This window comes from Chlorocebus sabaeus, chromosome 17 (assembly GCF_047675955.1).
Source record: "Chlorocebus sabaeus isolate Y175 chromosome 17, mChlSab1.0.hap1, whole genome shotgun sequence".
NCBI lineage: Eukaryota > Metazoa > Chordata > Mammalia > Primates > Cercopithecidae > Chlorocebus > Chlorocebus sabaeus.
The window spans coordinates 25,409,684-25,430,939 of record NC_132920.1 but is presented as its reverse complement, the minus strand read 5'-3'; the positions used below and the strand labels follow the sequence as shown (position 1 = coordinate 25,430,939).

Here is a 21,256-nt window from a genome sequence, read left to right as displayed (position 1 = left end):
GCCTGTAATCCCAGTACTTTGGGAGGCCGAGGCGGGAGAATCATGAGGTCAGGAGATCGAGACCATGGTGAAACCCTGTCTCTACTAAAAATACAAAATATTAGCTGGGCACAGTGGCGGGAACCTGTAGTCCCAGCTACTCGGGAGGCTGAGGTAGGAGAATGGCATGAACCTGGGAGGTGGAGCTTGCAGTGAGCCGAGATTGTGCCACAGCACTCCAGCCTGGGTGACAGAGGGAGACTCCGTCTCTAAAATAAAATAAAATAAAATAAAAAATAAAATTACTATTGGCATGCCCCTCAGTAAACTGCTGGCAAATAAATAATTAATTAATATTACCAGATTTGGTTTCTACTATAGTCTATTTTTACAAACGAAAGATAATTAATGTGCATATGAAAATTCCACAATGTAAGGTTAGTTTTTTTAGGGTTCTATTGTCTGGGTTTTTTTTTTTTTTTTTTTTAACAATATGTCTTTCTGTATTGTTTTTTGCTTTTCTTTTTTCAAAACAATAAGACTGTTAAATCACATAATTGGTGTTCACTCCAGTTTGAAACTAATGAAAAATACTACACTAACAATTTATATGGTACAAATTCAGACTTGTCCATGTCTAGAATTTTCATAGAGGCAAAGCATTAATTTTATTCAATATTTAGTATTGGCTTGGTGCCTGGCATTTTGCTAGGAGATAGGGGAAATACAAAATACAGTATGACATATATACTGCCCTCCAGAAAGTTACATCCAAGCATACAGGAGTTAATTTAATATCTATGCAAGGTACGACGGGCGCTTTAGCGTCCAAGTGCATGCTATTATCATTAAGGGTTAGATAATTAGAAAAGATCAAGATCACAAACAGCTGAAGCAGGCAGGAAAGAAATTTGGCAGACAGATAGGAAACCAGCAAGAGCAAACAACTTTTCTGCGTACCAGATACCCTAAGAAGCACTTTTCAAAAAGAGCCCCTTTAAACTTCATAACAACCCCTTGGGAGAGGTACTATTATCTCCATTTTGCAGGCACAGAAATTGAGACTTAGTGATATTAACCAATTCATCCAGGATTGCATAGCCTAGGAGGCTGATGCACGTATGCAGGAGACTGCACGTGAGTTAATTCCTCAAAGAGAGGGAGGTCTTGGGGAGGTGGAGGAAGAGGGACATGGTAGGAGTGCTGGGGAAGAGAGAACAGTGAGTGTAAAGGCCCGGGAATAGGAATAAGGAGACTTCTATCTCCTTTCCTGGGAAGAAGTGGTAAAGTTTGACACGTTAAGTCAGGCTCTGAACAGGCCATATAGTTTGTATCTGGGTATCTTCTTACTAGTCACACAAAGTAAAAGTTTCAAAGATAGTAAAAGTTTAGGCGTCCTGTAAAATATAGACACTTTAGTCTCAATTCTCTATGAGCTCTTTGATAGGAAGTGTTAGAAATTGCTATACTTTCTAGAGGTATGTTAATTTTCTTGTTTTAAATCAAGATATTACAAAGTAAAATTAATAAGACAGCCATTCTCTTTCACGCTCTACAAAATCCAAGTTAAGTTATACACATTTATCCCCTGCAACAAATGCTGCATGTTTCATTTTCATGATGGCAAAGCAAGTCTATGGTTTTATATCTCAAGGCTTCATCATAAAATACTCAGCCATCCGGCACCAAGAATGGAACAACAACAACAACAACAAAACCCAAGTCATTAAAACCATACTTGAAAGTTTTCTAAATGGTATTCTGTGGCTGTCTGTACGAGAAACTTGCAAAGTACAGAACGTTATAAACTTGTATAATGTATTTTTCTGCTTCATTTACACCCTGTGGAATCACACTATCTATCACATTTTATCCAGGAAAAAGACAAAGCGGTTGAGGCTATTATCTATTCCAGTATACAATCTAAGGGTGTTCTTACCTCACAGTTGCTGAGATCCAGAGAAACCCCCTTCAAGTTATGATTACAAGCCAGGCCCAATAACAGTGCTCTGAGGGGAGGAAACACATATATTAGATACACATTCCACACATTGCCCAAAAGAAAAAATGTAAGCACACTGAATAAAGCCTAGAGAAAGAAGATTGCCTTTTCTGAATCACAGGTCAAGCACCAAGCACCCTCTTACTTTTTAAAATGCCAACTGCATTTCTGCCTCACAACAACAGTGAAAGACTGACTCTGCAGCATTCTTTTGCCTGACAGGCAGTGAGCCCATCATAAATGTAAAACCTGGCAGGATTGCTATTCCTATGCAAATAAACCAACAGCACACCTAATTGCATATTGAAATTAAATTGTGCTCATCACAGATAAATTCCCACCTGCATCTGCTTGAGAAGAGCTTTAATAATGTTTAGAATATTATTAAGCAATTGTTATTAGAGTTGCAAAGTAAAGCTAGTTTTCCCTAAGGAACATGTAAGTGAGGAAGTCAGGCTCCATAGTATACCAGGATGTGAAATTACATCTAGATGAGTTTATTAAATGACCTACAGTACCGGGTGGGCAAGGGTATAAGACAAGGCACATGTCTTGAATCGGAGTCCAGGATCCTGCCTGTCCAACTACCTGCTGAGCTGGGACAAATCGTGTATCACTGCTCTGAAAAGGAATTTTCTCATCTGCAAATTGAGGAGATTAGACTAATCACTTGGATCCACTCTGACAAGTCAGTCCTATAAAATCCCACACCATCAAGCAAGCTTGAAACAGAAAATTCAGACATGCACACACAACCACTAAATTATACTAAGTGGACAGAAGACCCTAAATCAGACTTTGTGAAAAAGACAGAGATGAGCATAAGATGGTTCCTGCTCTCAAACAAGGAAAACAGATAGGTATGCCAGTAACTCTAACACAAGGCTGCCAGTGGTAAGTACTAGAAGAGTGGAACCCAGGTATTTATTAACTGGGGGTGACTACCTGTTTTCCATGTTGCCAGGAAAAGGACCTCTACTCAGCATACCCCAAAAATACCCTAGGGTAAGGATGAGGTGGGAAGGTAGGGAATTATTTTATGCCCAAGTCTCTGAGATTTTCTTTTCTAGTGATTCTCTGGCTTTATCTACTACTAAAAGAGAACCCAGCAGTGGCATGGAACACACAGGGGCTTGGCTGCCTCCAGCTATGAAAACCCACCTCCTCCCACTCCCTGACCCTGTTGGGAAGCTGGAAGTAAGTGCTTTCCTTTTCACTTTTTAAATTCAGTTCACTAGTCCCTTATTCTAAAACACTGTCCTATGAGAAAGGCTGGGTATATCTCATCTATGTACTTGTTCAAACAGTTATTAAATTGCTTCTCTCTTCCTAAAAATTACTTCTGTGCCCTTTCTTTCATGGGGGCAGTATTGAGTCACTGAAAGTGCTGGAGGCTAAAAACCAAAAGGCCAGTCCTCATGTCCCAGCTCAGCAGCTACTGGTTGAATGACCTTAAGCACATCACTTTTTGTGTGTGTCTTAAGTTCTCATCAGTAAAATGAGAGAGTTAGGATATTACCAAAGAGGCCCCTTTTATTTCCAATATATGCTGAGTTTCTAGGACTTAGACACATATTTCAACATTGTATTTTTATGATGCTTAGATGGAAGGAAAATACTTCCTACTTTTCTCACATGTGAATTAAGGCCAAGAAAACAAATGATATGCTTTAAGGCATTTAACTACAGAAGGCCAATGATTAGGAGGCAACAACTCATGAGACTAGTAAAAATAAATAACCCATAGAAACTGTCCCTAGTAACATAAAAGAATAAATACAATAAAGCATACTGGGCACCGGGGAAAAATTCTATAGCAAAATATGATGTTTATTTTAACCTAATGATGGCAAAATTGCCTTAACAATCATCTTCTAGATCCCCAATCACTATTGCAAAATTGCTTAAGAGAATAATTTGAATTTAATTCTTCCAGCTCTAGATCAGTGGCACTAGTTATAATTTCAGGGTAGCACATTCAACAGGTTTATAAAAAATACTCAGCCAGAGAGATGGGGTCAAAGAGAAGGGGTGCCACATGGCAGGGAGAAAGGGGATGTCCAGGAAGAAAGACTTGAGGGAGGGAAAACGAAAGACCAAGAATGAGCAGTAAGCAGGAACTCACACTGCACTCTGAGTGATGCTGGAGCAACGAACATCCTTGTGACACACATGGACCAGACTATTCTAGCAATTTTAGAAAACACCAAGGAACAACGTCACCATGTTCTCTAACCCCCCTTGAAATACATTAACATGGACCAAAAAAGGCCTCAAAGGAAAATCGCAACAATAAAGTAAGCAGTCATATTCTTTGTCTTGCTTCCCACCTCCACCCCCCGCAAGACACTCCACTTCCCCAATTTGCTTGTAAAAGAATCTCAAATTAAGTGGGAAACTTGTGGGGGAAAATATTGTTATGTCCAAACTTAAAGCGTTCTCTCAAAAGTAATTGTGTTGTTTTAGCTTATTCTCTCACTGCTACTAATTCCAAACCCTTAGAGAAACAAGGATTTCTGCCCCTCTTGGTGCAGTTGAAGGCGGAATGAGGTAGGGAACACTGCTGAGCCCATGACAGCTGGTTGAGAGCAGCGGACACTGCTAGGCACCTCCCAGAACCCACTCTGGGTTCTTCCTCTTTACTGGAAGAGCCTCCCAATGCAACTTCTCCCTTCTGTCTGATCCTGCTTTCTCTCCGATCCCTCTTCACCGATGGCCATCCCAAGAGAATGTCCTTATAAATATCCTACTTGCTAATCTCCATCTCAAAGTTGGCTCCTCAGGAAACCCAATCTCCAATAGTGATTTGGGGCAAATTACTTAGCTTCTCTGAGCCTCAATATCCTCAGCTGTAAAATAGGGATAATGATACCAACTTCTCATCACTGTCATCAACATTAAAGGTGACAGGCCATATGTAAGCACCCAGCGCAGTGTCTAGTTTAGGGTAGTACTGTGCAAATTCCTTTCCATCCTCACCCTCTCACATATAAACCTGAGAACTTCAGTTTTGTGTTCTTTTCAAATAATTATATCACATTAAATGTGTATGTGGAATTTTATTTACATAATCTTCAGCCATGAAGGTTTTCTCCCCATATTAAAATTTTTACTGATTAAAACACAGAGCTGAAGAGACTACTGACTTAACATTATCAAACATTCACACCAATAACATCAGGTCCAAGATTTAACAGTTAACAAAATATCTCTGAAGTACAACATTTACAGGTATATATGTGCAACAAAGTACATTAAGTCCAGCCTTGTTGCAAAGTGAAACATTCCACAAAATCAGTTACACTAACCAATAAAATGTTACTCTATATTATACAAAAGTCAACAAGATTGAAAGAATTAAAAATAGAAAACTATTTGAATATGCTAATTTCCTGCTGATACATTACCAGGACAAGGACCCTCTCTGGTTTTGCTTCCTACTCTGCCATCCAGTGTCCAGCACATTGTAGGTGCTCAGTATTACTTGAATGAATATGTAAATGAGTATGATTATAATGGAACTTTAGAATATGATTCTCATAGCTTTCTTAATATCCATACAAACAGCCAAATCATGAGGTGTTTATTATTTGTGGCTATTATATTTAGGGATCCCAAATATATTAACTCAACATTTTTTAAGCCTGCTATAACATAACATCAGACTTTTTTTTTTTCAGCACTTGACTAGATCTACTTTTTTTTTTTTTTGGAGATGGAGTCTCACTCTGTCGCCAGGCTGGCATGCAATGGCTTGATCTCGGCTCACTGCAACCTCTGCCTCCTGGGTTCAAGCGATTCTCCTGCCTCCAGCCTCCTGAGCAGCTGGGAATACAGGCATGCACCACCATGCCTGGCTAATTTTTGTATTTTTAGTAGAGACAGGGTTTCACCATGTTGGCCAAGCTGGTCTCCAACTCCTGACCTCAAGTGATCTGCCCACCTCGGCCTCCCAGAGTGCTGGGTTTACAGGCATGAGCCACCACACCCGGCTGGATCTACTTTTTTAAAGGCATCCATTGTTTTGATCATCTGGTACTATATGAAAACAAGAACTTCAAACCTCTTAAAACAGAAATAAAAAAGGAAAAGAAAATTTATAAATCAAATGAAGTTTAATTTTCTAGTAAGATGAATAGCAGACATTAATTTTAACACTTCATACACGTTATAAGTGAAAAATTAAATGCTGATTTACAGTCAGCTGGGAAGGGAGAAATCCATGCATATAACTGAGCATATCTGACAACTTTCATAATCATTACTTCAAAATACCTTCTTTAGACTCAAAGAGAATTTGATCCTAGAGTCAAATTCACTGAACTTGTACACTAAACTTTTGACTATTTCTGACAATAGTGAACGGAAATCTCAAGGATAATAAATTATTCTCAAACCTCAATTTAGCTAACAATTTTAACTTCACCACTATACCTACACTAGGGATATTAACCCATAAGTTGGCTGCCAAATAAAAGTGCCAAATAGCCCATACTAACCTCAGTAATTCAGAAACCAAAGTAGCTAAAAATTCATTCTGTTGCATACATACAATGTGTTTAGAGTTTATTACTATTAGTAGAAAGATTTAGAGTAAATGTTAATGAAAACATGCACATACACACACACACACACACACACACACACACACACACGAATATGCCTGAAATGGAATGAACAGAGGTTAATATAAAAGCAATAGTAAGTACCTGGGAATACAACTTTTGTAGATCAGTGACTCCTGCCAAGGTCATAAACCAAAAGATGTTTTTTCTTAGAAGATGCAATAATATCAATAGTGCACGATGTATTTTTTAAAATTTTAATTTATTTTTCTGCCCCACAGTAAAAAGGTATTCTCATCTGTGGTTTTTGTCTTTGGATTATATATCTTTCTCCCTTCCCTCAAGCACATTCATAAAAACAAGTTGAACTTTAAAAGCTCTGGAGAAAGTGAATTAACCACTCACTTTAAGGGCTCAGGAGACAGTTTTGTGCCTGAAAGGTTGATGTGCATCAAAGCCAGAGAACTACTAAAAAATTGCTTGAAAGATGGAGGTACTTCTTTTCCTTTCCTGAAAAAAACACAGGAGTTATACAAGCAGTTATACCTTCATCAAACATATTCTTTGATTATTCAGACACTATGAAATCTACAAATCAGTCATATTCTCTGTAGAAATTTTAAAGTAAACAGAAACAAATAAATGTCCAAAACCTAAAGCCATAAAGCCAATATTATTAAAGGAACCACTTAAGTGAGGTAAAGAAATACTTAGTTCATAAAATAATTCATTGCTATTCTTCATATCCAATGAATTCATTGCGTTTTACCTCTTGATCAGGAAACTCCATGTTTGGAATTTTTAAAAATAGGAGGTCAGAGAAGATGTATATTTCTCACCAATTTAAAAGCTTTCCCACTGGGTGGCACAAAATGTTAGAGATCAATACCTGCATTTGGCAATGTTTTTAGATGTAGCAGGTTTCACATACAACGAGATTGTGATCTGATGTTGAGCTAAAACAGCACAGAAAGTCCAAATGGCACGAAGCCTGCATTACAAATAGCCTATTCAGCTACTATGTCCATACCACAAACCTAATCATTTCAGGCCAACTATTAGAACAGTTAAAGACAAAACTACAAAATAAAATGGCTATAACCTCCAAATACATCCCCTTGCTATTATGGAGAAAAGTATGTGGATCAAATCATACAGCCCAATAATCAGGTAGCATCCACACTATATGATAAGGGTTTAAGAAAAACAGGATTCAAGAGTCCAAGATGGAATCTAAATGAACATTTTGCTTGTTCTGTTCTATCTGATAGAAATGACGGAAGGATTGAATAAGTCAGTATATATAAAGCACTTAGCTGATGCAGAGTAAGCACTCATTTAATGATAGTTATTCATATTCTGTGGAGGGACTCATGGAATCTCAGGGCAGAGAGCATCCTAGTGGTTTAGCTCAACCACATAATATTCAATAATATTTAATGTACAGAGATCTGGGAAAATCTGTCAATATTTGACAGTTTTGGTTTTTTTTTAAGTTTTAAAACAGGACAATTGAAGGCTATTTGAGAAGAAAAATCTAAACAACAAAAATCTCTATCTGAGAAGATGAAAAATAAAACTAAGAGGAAAGAGAATTCTGGTAGACTGTGTGATATAAGAAATCTCAAACAACTCTGTTTCCATGTAGTGGAACAACGTAAGCTTGTATATTTTTGTTCACTTTCTGCTGAGAAAATACTGTTAACTTACTCTAAATACATTTCTCCTCCTACTACTCTGTCTTAGTGTTGAGTATTCCAGTGTTTCCAAATATTCACTGCCCCTTTTTGAAGGAGGATGATGCTTCATCCCTCCACTGACAGCAGGCTTGGCCACGTGACTCTCTTTGGCCAGTGAGACGTGAGCAGAAATTATGTGTGTGACTTTCAGAGAGAAGCCTTGGGAGCCAGTATGTGCACTGCCATGATCTCTTTTTCTCTGCTATATGACTGTGAATGTTCTAGATAGGAGGCCACTCTGCCTCCTGTAGTGAAGGTTATATGCCAGCCCACAATGGACACGTCACAAAATCATTGTTACTGAAAGCCATGGACACTGGGGGAAAGGGGTCACTGTTACTGTGGAACAATCTAACTTATCCTGACGGATACACTTATGAAATTATCTGTGAATAAAAGAATGAAAAGCCTGGCTGACAATCCACACCTCAACGTAAATGCAATAATTTCAACAAAATTACTAAGGGCTTTCTACAACTATATCTAGGTAAGGTATTAGGTATTAAACAGTTTAATCACAACCTTTCATGTGGAAGACAAGACAATTTGTTAGCGCAATTCTGTTCGATAAGCTTAACAGCTCTATGGAAGACCAGTCATCACAGAATTCACAGTATTGTGAACTCAAAAGTGCTGATTATACAAAAACCTTTATAGTCTGTGCTTTCATCTTGTAACCCAGTTCCCCAGTCAATTACTGCTCCACTAAAGCATGGCTTTATAAGCTGGCTTCAAATATATGACTTGACTAGGTTTCAATTAAAACTCTCAAATGTTCCCCAAAATATAGTTACCATGGAAAATTCTACTTTTCCCACCATTATATTTTCAGACGTAACACTCCCTAACTTTAATCTATGGAGGTATTTGTGGCATATTTTTGCTACTGTAAAGATTTGATCAATATTGAAGTAATAAAAAATAGTACTTTAATATACAAAGTAATTGATTTGCAAGGCACAATTATGGAATAAAGCATGCTACAAAACTGAATTTTCCAAATAAGTGAGAGTTATCCTTTTAAATATATAAGGCCTTTACAAATTAGCAAAAATAAAAATATTTCTAATAGTAATCAATACCCATATTATTTAAAAGCATATAATAACTAAATATTATTTATAATTTATGGTCATAATTATAAATGCTAAGTGTTGAACTGTATTAATTCTTTAGATATTCCCAGATTCCATACCTATACAACCCATGCACTCTTCATAACTCCTCTGATAATTCCTCTACAGTCTCTTTGCATTCTAAGTTGCTACTCTTCGTGAATCCTTGTTGCTTCTAATCTACTGCCTTATTCTGCAAACAATTATAGTCAGGAGTATATAAGTGAAGTAGTCAGACTGGCCCTCAATTACTTCTACAAGTAAAAATGCATGACTTTGAGATAACTATTCTCTTTACTCTCCAAAAGTAGTTTATACCTACATCCAACCTCATCCATGCAAAATACCTATAAAAGTTTCTAAAAGGGTTTTTCCCATATTGAGACAGATTGCCTGACCACATATGAGAAATACTGGGCTATCACATAGTTCACGTAGGCAGGCTGGAATTATTGATAAGAACATTAACCTACATTAACAAAAATGTTCAAGGCCTAACATTCATAAATAATGCTTAAAGCCGCCTTCTTTCATATACAACATTCACCCTTTATCACTCCGTTTTCCTTATCACTACAAGTCTTTCTCAGAAAAAGACACTTCCAGATGACAATGAGAGCAGAAATAAATCTATACCGGTGAGAGAAGACAGTTCTGGAGAGGTTAAGCACAGCTAAATATTGAAGGCATCCACGGAGAAGAGCTCCACAGACCTGAAAAAGAAATAAGGTACTCTTCTTTTCAAATATTTCTAGGTCCAGGAGAATCTTTTATTAGAGGTCCCCTACATCCCATCTAAATAGCTCTTCTGAGACCCCTCAGAGCTATATATATATATATATATATATATATATATGTGTGTGTGTGTGTGTGTGTGTGTATATATATATTAAATTTACCATGTCCAGGGAACATTCTGTATTGGATAAATCCAGATGAGCAATGGCATTTGGCTGGGCCAAAAAATTGTACATGTGCTTGAAAAAAAATAAAAGATACATGTTAGGATTCTAGAAACACATATACACACAATGCAAGTTAATGTTTTAAAAGGAAGTTGCCAGAATTTCTTAGATCATTCTCTGCTCTTCCCAAGGGGATTACCAGAATTTTCTGTCATTCCTTTACATTCCCTGACGTGAAAATCCCAAGAATAGTTAAAATTATGTTTGAGTAAAAAAGGCCAAATGGAATCTTGAAAACCAAACCCCCATTTTGTTACACATGACTTAGTTTTCCTGATTAGTTTAATTTTTATTATACAATTTTGGAACCGTGCTAATTCATTTTAACTCCTGAGATTAAAATACCACCTGGACTGCAGTCACTCTATCAAAATGCTAATCACTTTTGAAAGTGTTTGCAGAACTACGAATCTGAATTTGAACCATAAGATGGTCTCAGGCTATCCTCTCTTCTGTTCAACATAATGATTTTCCTACCCTTAGTTACTTCTCAAAGCTAACAAGAATGACTTGGCAGTAATATGAGTGCATTTTAAAAGTTTTCACTAATAGCTAAGACACTTCCAGTTTCAGGGGGTCACAATGCCTAAATTTCCCCAGTCCTCCCATTCAAGGCCGTCAAAATAATGAAACTGATCAACAGATCAGTTCAACAGAGATGTTGTTCTGGAATTACCCTGTATGTGTAGCAACTGCCAGAGCCCACCCATAAGCAACTGAGTCCAAGCTCCCTGCCACCAGGCAAATACCTTAATTCTCCTCTGCTTCACTGGATACCACTGGATACTTGCAAAAACAAACAAGCTTATACTGAGTATGTGCTTGCAAACATTTACTATGTGTAGCAGTTTGGCTATATGGTGCTTCAGAAGAATCCTATCAAGGAATTCAGAAGAGCAAAAAAAATAGCCTATAAACACTTAACACTTTAAAATAACCATACACATAGAATGACTTTTCTTTCTCCCCTCCCTTCCCCTCCTCTCCTCTTTTCTTTCTTCCTTCCTTCCTTCCTTCCTTCCTTCCTTCCTTCCTTCCTTCCTTCCTTTCTTTCTTCTTACTCATTTATTTACTTATTTATTTTAAGACAGGGTCTGGCTCTAATTTATTTATTTATTTATTTTAAGACAGGTTCTGGCTCTGTTGCCCACACTGGAGTGCAGTGGTATGATCTCAGCTCACCGCAACCTCCACCTCCCGGGCTCAAGCCATCCTCCCACCTGAACCTCCTGAGTAGCTGGGACTACAGGCATGTGACACCACACCCGGCTAATTTTTGTATTTTTTGTAGAGATAGGGTTTCACCATGTTGTCCAGGCTGGTCACAAACTCCTGGACCCCAGAGATCACCTGCCTTAGCCTCCAAAAGTGCTGGAATTCTAGGTGTGAGCCACTGCACCCAGCCATAGAATGGATTTCATTATGAAAAGTTTTGATTCAGAAAAGTCATTTTGCTCTCACATGAAGATCCTCTGCCTCTCTCTCTGTTTGCCTGGCAAAAATTGTCTCAAGAGACTTTTAAGTTTACTGTGGCTTTGCTCCCAGCCACCAGCTGGGGGAGCTCTTATCACCATGAAATGGTGACAAGACTATTTGGCCACACTTCTCCAAAGAGGCCAAGCCCTGTTAGGCTGCTTTCCCTGAGGGCACAGGGTCAGGTAAACTCCTGCACCTGCTACCAGGCTCCTGGAACTTTCGTCTTTCTCACCCACTCTCCCTTCCAGCCCACTCTCACTCAGGCCTCATCGTTCCACTCCCCAGAAGCAAGCTACAATAGGACCCACCCTGGCCAGAAAAAGAAATCTTGAGCTATTTTGTTGTTTTAGGTGACTATTAATGTTCCTATTTTAGCTGAATCTTAATAATCTTTAGCCCCTCCTTTCACCATTCCCTCTATTCTTCTACTTTGCCACAGTATTATTTTGGTGGTTTCATATTGGCCTCCTTGTTTTATTTTGGGAGGGAGCAGATTTATGAACTGTCAGTGAAGGTAACAACAGAAACTGGAAAATGAATTGAAAAATCATGGCACACCAGGAATCGAGTATTATTTAAATAATTTTAAGTGCAAGGGAGAGGAAAAGGAAAAAAAATACAAAAAGGCCTTCATTTGTACTTCCTGCCTTACAGGTAAACCAAAACAAGAGAAGTAAGAATAAATTTCACAGTGTTTTTCAGCCCTGTGGCAAAGCAGTGGATTGCAAATTTAGGCCCTCCAAAGATGGCCACTGGGTGTGGGCCATGTTGTTAAAGAAACAATTCTTCTAAATTCTATCTTGGTGACCAGAGGGGATCATTCGCCTCATGTGGAAATGAGATCATACCTAATCCACTGTATCAAAGATCTGCCAAATATTACATTATTGATTCAGTTACATCAACAATTTTGTTATAATTGAGGGAGTAGTTTTTGTCTTCACACTCAAACTCTGAAGAAATGGCCCCAGGTTATGTGTAGACCACTCTTCTCCCTATTTTATTCACAGAATAGACGAGTGCTCAGGTTTATCCCAATACTCCCTTTCAATTGTAACCTATAAAAAAACATTAATCTTCAATAAAAATAATGAGAAAGTAACAATAAAAATAATGAGAAAGTTCAGTTTATGTCCCCAATCTTCCCTACCAGGCAATTTTAACCTGTAAGCTAATGGGTTTTTGTTGTTGTTGTTGTTATTGTTTGATACGGAGACTCATGCTGTTGCCCTGACTGGAGTGCAGTGGCGTAATCTCGGCTCACTGCAACCTCCACCTCCAGGGTTCAAGCGCTTCTCCTGCCTCAGCCTCCTGAGTACCTGGGACTACAGGCACATGCCACCATGCCTGGCTAATTTATGTATTTTTAGTAGAGATGGGGTTTCACCATGTTGGCCAGGCTGGTCTCGATCTCCTGACCTCGTGATCTGCTTGCCTCAGCCTCCCAAAGTGCTGGGATTACAGGTGTGAGCCACCACGCCCGGCCCCCGTGAGCTAATGTTTTTAAATGAAGAAAAAAAATTCTTCAACAGCATTACTTCCAAAAAAAAATGTGAACTTCAGCATCATTAAATGAGAAAAAAAATAATTGTGGTGATATATGACATTTAATTAACGAAGGCTCTGGAATTTTCAGTAAAACACTTTGTAAGCTCGTAACTAAATAATTGAAAGGTGTCATGCTAAAGAGACAGGCAGGGAAACGCGCTACAAAGTCACATTTAGAATTATTCCAGGCTTACTAAACACAGCTTCTTCGAAGATGGAATAAAGAAAGAAAAACTTACTGAGAGGTCATCTCCACGAAGGACGTTCCCTGAGAGGTCGAGATGGACAAGGGTAGAGGCGGTCAATGGATTGGCACTGAGTGACTGAGAAAGGCTGTTCACCCCTGCAACATCAAGAAAATCCAGGCTCAGTTTGCACTCCAGGAAACAAAATGAGGTTTGTGTTTCTATAAATGGCCCAACAGTTCCATCAAATTGCAGGACTGAGGTTAACCATGAGCACTGTCCCCGAAAGGTGGCGCTATGATTGTGTCTCCTTTTGACACACCCTCAGGAAGAACAGATTGGTCAAAGACACAACCCCCTCACTGAATCGGAAGGAGTAATGAATTGGTTTCCCTTTGCTCCATGTCTTCTGATGTGTCCAAGGACAGAAAGGATTTTAATCTGAAGCCTTAGAATGATGAAAGCAATCTAGCTGACAATGTTTATCCTTCTCTTAATCCTTCCAGGTGATTCTTGAGTTAGTGCCTGGTATTTAAACAATGCCTGTCCAAATTCAGATAATTTAGGCTATTTAAAGTATTGGGAAGTTAAAAAGAGAAGTATACAGCTCTTCTTAAATGTATTACATTCAAGGAAACATTTGGATTAAAATGGATTTCACAAAGAATCAGGAGATGATCTGTATACCATGTAAGATGCAATCATAAGGAAAAATGTATAATTAACATTCTATACACTCTTCACACAAACATAAATGGCTCACGTTAACATAAACTGAACTAAACTGACAAATCCACCTCAGAAAACAAATAATGAATACGTGAGGAGGCTGCTTATTCTGTATGGATAGAACGAAGTTCTCTTATAGGTGGGTAACAATTATTGATGGGCCCGCTAGTCATGGTTGTCTAGTGGGCCACTTCTTTGCAGAAGGGAATAGGAGCTCTTTGAGGTGTGTCATTATCAAATGGGAACCCAGAAGGGTCTAATCACTCACTGAGACTCAATCACTCACCACAGCACTGATGATTTTACTTAGCATAATGGGAATGTAAGAGATAGCAAAACTCTTCGTGTTTCTACCCAAAAGTCCATGGTTCCAAATTATATACTTTAGAAATATGACTATTTCTTAATTGGGTACACTTTTATAAATTATTTTGTTTTTCTTAGTTTTCAGCAAAATTTTTTGAAAATCTCAACCTATCAAACTGAGACTCAAGTTCTTAAGTCAACTACTCTAAAGAGAACCAGGAAAAGGTTTTCTTTCCCCTCCACATTTGGGCAGATCCTTCATGGAGAAGAGGGGCCAAGGTCAGGGCTGCCAGTAAAAGACAGTTCTGGTCATAGCAGCAGGATCTGATGAGGTTACTACAAGAGCTATGGGTTGCAGGTAAAGCCTCCCACTGGAGCACCTCCCTGATATGAGCTTAGAACGTTCAGTGTGGGGCTGATAAAGAGGCCATTGTCTTCCCCAGCTTCAGAGAGTTATAATAAACTGATTCTAGTGTGTGTCTGATAAAGGTTACTGAGCCATTTCTCACAGTGGGCGCACATTTGGGTGGGTATACAGGAGACCGAGACTTCGAATAAAAAATATTTAAGTGCAAAGAACTTCTTGGCTGTCAACTCACCATTTACTAAATGCTAATAAAATGCTGGGAATTAGGAGATAATATAAATAAGATCTTTTTCTTTTTACCCTCAAAAATTGCAAAGACCATTAGGGAAAAACTTAGTTAGACTCTGCAATGAAAAGTCAGTGCTACACAAGGAATATTCATTTCAATAAACCTTTACTGAAATCCTACTGGGTACCAGGCAGGGTCTTCTGAGATACCATCTTACTCGCTGAAGGCCAGTGGAGCGGGAGACACAGACAGCTGAATAATCACTATCCAGAGAGGCAGTAACTATCAATGGGGCAAGAACAAGAGCTTGGCAGTAGAGAAGCAGGAAATTTGATTAATTGTGTTAGATAAGAGGAACGTACGGTGGCTTATAACAAAAGGTTATTTTCTGGAGGTTATCTTCTATAACTGTTTAAATGACCAACTTCCTTTAGTTTGTCCTGATATTACTATTAATGTATTTTTTAATGGAATAATTCAGTCCAAAACATAGGGCCAATACCAGGTTCTCATCAAGAAAATCATTTGTAAAATCATTTCCTTACTGAGGTATAACAAAACTCAATAAATAAATTCCAAAAATAGAAGGCTAAATTAGTCCTGACAGCAAAATGCTCCTTGACAAGTGCGGGCACTTGGCAGTTGGCCAACATCTGAATAGACTCGAGAGAGCATCATGTTATCAGCTCAGCTTCATGCAACTGAAACAGCACGAAGGATTTCCTCTCCTGCCCCCTGAGCCCATGTTCACAGGAGGGCTGTGTTAATAAGCCCACGAAGAGTGGAGAATTATAAAAGTACAGACCTGAAAAAAAATCAAGGCTCTTACAGCCCTAACTAAACACATTTACATGCCTTTCTCGATTCTGGCTGTCTAGCGATTTTGACCATTCTCTGTTATTTATTATTGTAGCGTTTACAGCTGGAAAAAGGTGGTACCAGATGGCTCTGCCTTGACATAATCTGGCAACCAGCAGGACATTTGCTAGAAATCCAGAAAACTATGAGTTAGTTAACATCTGAGCTAAAGAAAGGGTATTTGGAGGCAGTGGCAATGTCATGGGGATTTTTTTTTTTTTTTTTAATCTGTCTTGCGTTATCGAGCCATGAATATAAATGCTAGTCTGATTCACCAGAAGCTTAACACTGCAATGTAACTCCAGTCATTTTAAATCTGCGTATCTTTCAGATCCTATGTAAAATACTTCAAGAAGTCAATTTTTTTAAAAAAGTAAACAAACATTTCAAGATATTTTTGTCCTAGGGCAATTTGAAATTACTCAGGCTGGGCATGGTGGCTCATGCCTGTAATCCCAGCACTTTGGGAAGCTGAGGCAGATGGATCACCTGAGGTCAGAAATTTGAGACCAGCCTACCCAACACGGCGAAAACTCGTCTCTACTAAAAATACAAAAATTAGGTGGGCATGATGGCACATGCCTGTAATCCCAGCTACTTGGGAGGCTGAGGCAAGAGAATTGCTTGAACCCTGGAGGCAGTGGTTGCAGTGAGCCAAGATCATGCAACTGCACTCCAGCCTGAGCGACAGAGCGAGACTCCGTCTAAATAAACTAAAATAAAATAAGATAAAAATTCTTCAAGTCATGTTATAAAACAATGCTAATTCTTAAAACACATATTGTAATATATACATATTTTATTGCAAGTAAGAGATAAATGGGAGGACCCTTATTTGTAAAGGGTACAGGCAATGTGGAGCTGTCCTCATCATAAGGAGGTGAAGAAGCCCAGCTTTGCCCATAGGACCTCCCCACTGTTACCACTCTAAAAGGGACAGGGACATCAGGGAGAGGTGGCACTGAAGGTCCTCAGAACCAAACTTGCCCTCGGAAGGATAAATGATCACTACATCCTTTTATTTGTTATATAGTAATGAACAAATGAATTAAAATAAATATAATCAAGGATTATTAATATAACCAGTTTTCTGTTTTTGTTTTTGTTTTCTAAAGAGACAGGTTCTCGCTCTGTCACCCATGCTGGAGTGCGGTGGCACTGTCATAGCTCACTGCAACCTGAAACTCCTGGGCTCAAGCATCTTCCCACCTCAGCCTTCTGGGTGGCTAGAATTACAGATGCAATTCATACAATCAGGTTTTTTAAAACCACTCTATCTTATAAACGACTTAAACTAGACCTACGGAGCACACAATAAATAATGAATGCTTTTAATATGTACAGAAGTCATATAAACTTTTTTTAAAAAGATTAACACTATAAACAGAAAACTAATAAAGGATGTAAACTTAGTGATTTCCCTAAAAGAAATACAAATGACTAAGGAACAAGGGAGTTCAGAGGGGGTCTGCCTTCTTATTTATACTTTTTAGTATCTTCTAAATCTTTACCATAAATGTGTACTACATTTATAATGATCAGAAAAAGGTTTATATAAAATGGATTTGCTGAAGTAGAACAGTGATAATGTAAAGGAGTTAAACTTAGCTGTAAGATCTGTAGATGGCTTCAGGCACTAGGTCTGAAAACACTGACTCCCGGGGAAATCCCTTTGGTAATGTCTTTTCATGACTTAATCTTAAATATGTGTGTATAAACGTGTGCACATAAAATCACAGGACTTACGGAACTAATCTCAATTTCAAACCATTCTTAATTTAACTGCATGTTCAGAATAATGTATGATGGTATGGATATAAAATCATCAAGGGATGACTTTGCTTTACTCATTTATCCAAGGCACATTCAGTGAGAGACTGAGAAGTGCTAGGACACAGCAACGAATGAGGCAAAGCCCTTATTATTCAGAAATGTACAGGCTAAGGCACAATCAAATTCAACAGACACATGCTAAGATAGAGGAATTTACAAAGAGCTATGGAACACAGAGAAAGGGGCATCTAGTCATACAAGGTGTGGTGAGAGGGGGTTGTCTGAGAAGTTTCAAAGAGAAAGTGAGATAGAAGCAGCCAGGCGCAGGCGCTCGTGCATGTAATCCCAGCACTTTGGGAGGCTGAGGCAGGCAGATCACTTGAGCTTAGGAGTTCGAGACCAGCCTGGGAACATGGAAACCCTATCTCTACAAAAAAATTAGCTGGGTGTGGTAGTGCATGTCTGTAGTCCCAGCTACTTGGGGGGCTGAGGTGGGAGAATCAATTGAGCACAGGAGGTGGAGGCTGCAATAAGCCAAGATCATACCACTGCACTCCAGCCTGGGTGACACAGCAAGAAGCTGTCTTCTAAAAAAATAAAATTAATTAAAAATCCACCTCCATTTTTTTTTTTTTTTTTTTTTTTTTTTTTGAGACAGAGATAGAAGCTGAATCTGCATAGGATGCACAGTAATTCATGAGACATTCCAGGTAAGGACACACTAAGGTTGCTCCAGGTAGAAACTGAGGCATATAAAAACATAAGACAGCTCAGGATGATGATAATTATGATGATGGTGGTGGTGGTGGTGCTGGTGCTGGTACTGGTAGGGGTGACGGTAGCAGTTTACTAAGCACTTTGTGACAGAAACCATACTGTATGTATATTAAATCATTCAACTCTAACTACCTGTGTAGAAATAAGATACTGTTATTTCTGTCCTACAAATGAGGCACCTGGGAACAAAGACATTATATATAAATGCATGACACATAAGTAGAAAAGTCAGAATTCAACCTTGGGCAATCTGACTACAGAACTGACACTTTCAACCACTATACATACTGTTTCCAAAAGACAGTGACTTTCTTAAGAAATGGCAAGATGTTCAAGAAACTAATTGTTAAACAGTAGTCCAGGCACAGTGCCAGGTGCTGCAGATAAAAAGATGAGAGAAGCACAGGCCACAAGGAGAGCCCCAGTGTAGCAGGAAAGACACAATATTTATACAATAATGTTACATATGTGATATTGAATACAAAGGGAACAGTCATTGATTCTGTGTGGCCTTGGGAACAGGGAACACATCTCAGCAGAGTTTATCACAGATAAGCAGTTTTATAAAACAAACTGAACCTCTCTGAGAATATTTGGATATTTAAAAAATTTTTTTCAGGCATCCAGGGCAAAATGTGAAGACATACAAAGGCATAATGAATGCAGGATAATTTCTAATATTATTATTGTGGTGCTGCTGTGGCAAAATTATAACAGAATTGACAGGATTTGATGGAAAAAATGAAGGTGAGTGAACTTATGAACTCACCTGGAGAGAAGATAAGGCAATCTCTAAAGACAGAACTACAAAGAGGGGAGCTACAGTGGTGATCCAGCAGTTAGGCCCAACAGTTTTCTGTAAAGCAGACAGTCTGTCTGACAGTTAGAAAGGCCAACTTGTTGAACCAAGATAAACACAACCAGGTGCATCTAGGAATGTGAGCTAGGAGGATAGAGGCAGACAGGAGAGTGCTCCCTGACTCAAAGTTTTAAAAGTTAAAGACTGCATGTACATATCAAAATTATTCTCTACACTGACACCATTTCACTTCAGAGCATCAAACATTGAATTACATAATGTCTTTATCTTCAAACTGCCAGAGTAATATAATAGATATATTTTTAAGTGTAAGTACATTTAGAAATAATTCTAACTAAGGTAGCAGGCGCAGCAGAAATATTTCAGACACATTGTTAGGTAAATAAGAAATACTGTACCTTTAGGTGATAATGAGGTTTTAGATAAATTTAAATGCTTTAATCCCTTTGGGAGTTTGGCAAATTGAATACTTAAAGAGGACACACCTGAGAAAGGAAAAAAGAGATTAGAATTTTCAAGTTCTCGGAATTGCATTTTCTACAATGAATGAAAATTAATTTTGATTCTGAATGAAGTGATCATATTTTTCTTTCTAATATCAGACTTTGTTTTCTAACCATTTACCATCAAGCCCCCTTTTCTTTCTGTCCTACCTACAGGGTAAGAGAAGGGGAAGATGTCTTATTCCGCATACAACATCTGAAACTTTTCCATTGGAGATTCTTTTCTTGGGGCCAAGTGTCACTCTTTTTCTCATAGTTCTATTTAAAATGCAAATCCTCTTGGAAAGGATGTTAACCCCTTTTCTTTTTAACCTCTGTCTTAACGAGTTGATCGCTCTTCTAGATGAGCAGATGTATGCTATTTAATTATTGTCAAGAAGAATGGAGTAACATTAACTATTCTGATAACGGCAGATGGATTCCTATACTTAATTGGCTTACAGCTAACAACCTCATACAGAGCTTCGGAGCATGTTTTAACTTCTTAAAAGTAGATTTTGTAACTTTGGATAACTCACCAGGAATTTACAGTATTTAAAATCGGATATCTTCTAAATTTAATAACCAGAGTGGGAGATTGAGAACACCAGCTCACTCATCCAAGGACTGCAATGAGCATAGGCTGTTTTCTGGGAGGAAATAAGTAATACACAAATGTATGCCCTTCATACAGGTCCTTCAACTGACCTCCTGCTGTAGATGAGCCATCATTTCCCCAGGGGCATGTTCTTCAGAAGGCTCCTAAAACAATGTTAATTCCTGCTCCCTTAGGCTAATTCTCAAGCTTCAGGCAGCAAGAAGAAATTACTGTGCTGGTTGCTGTCCTACTATATAACCCCAAATTATCTATAAATCTTATCACAACTTCTAAGAAACAACATGGAGGTCATGCAGCTAGAGTAAGCCTCTACATGGGCGTTTCCCCTAGAATAGTGGGTGTTCTGGGAGCCTCTATTTCCCCACTGTGTTTCCACAGTCAAAGAAGTTTGAAAATCACTGGATTAAATCACGTTAAACAGGTTTTTATCTGATTATTTCTAGAGACTTGAATATGCTAATCCATTTTGTAAATTACAAGAAGAGGGCAGCATTGATATTTAGCTGATACACTCTTGTAAAAAAAAAATAATAATAATAAGTGACTAACAAGTTGATGGAGGAAAGGGGAAAGACAGAATAACTGTTAAAACTTGATTAATCTAAAAGGCAAAAAAGTGAGGAAAAAAGGGGACAAATAAAAAAATGGACCAGCACTTTGGGAGGCCGAGGCATGCGGCTCACAAGGTCAGAAGATCGAGACCATCCTGGCTAACACGGTGA

At 38.4% G+C, this 21,256-nt stretch overlaps 1 protein-coding gene across 5 annotated transcripts in view; it reads right to left on the bottom strand.

The window, feature by feature from the left end:
* The window catches only part of CARMIL1 (capping protein regulator and myosin 1 linker 1), a 342,321-nt gene that overhangs the window by 121,143 nt on the left and 199,922 nt on the right, over window positions 1–21,256 (bottom strand). For all 5 annotated transcript variants that reach the window (XM_073005696.1, XM_007973527.3, XM_073005695.1 and 2 more), the window contains exons 12-17: window positions 19,832–19,918; window positions 13,629–13,732; window positions 10,300–10,377; window positions 10,037–10,113; window positions 6,952–7,056; window positions 1,919–1,988 (exon numbers count right to left, since the gene is read on the bottom strand). In XM_073005696.1, the coding sequence (XP_072861797.1) occupies window positions 1,919–1,988; window positions 6,952–7,056; window positions 10,037–10,113; window positions 10,300–10,377; window positions 13,629–13,732; window positions 19,832–19,918 (521 nt within the window). The remainder of the gene's footprint in view (window positions 1–1,918; window positions 1,989–6,951; window positions 7,057–10,036; window positions 10,114–10,299; window positions 10,378–13,628; window positions 13,733–19,831; window positions 19,919–21,256) is intronic.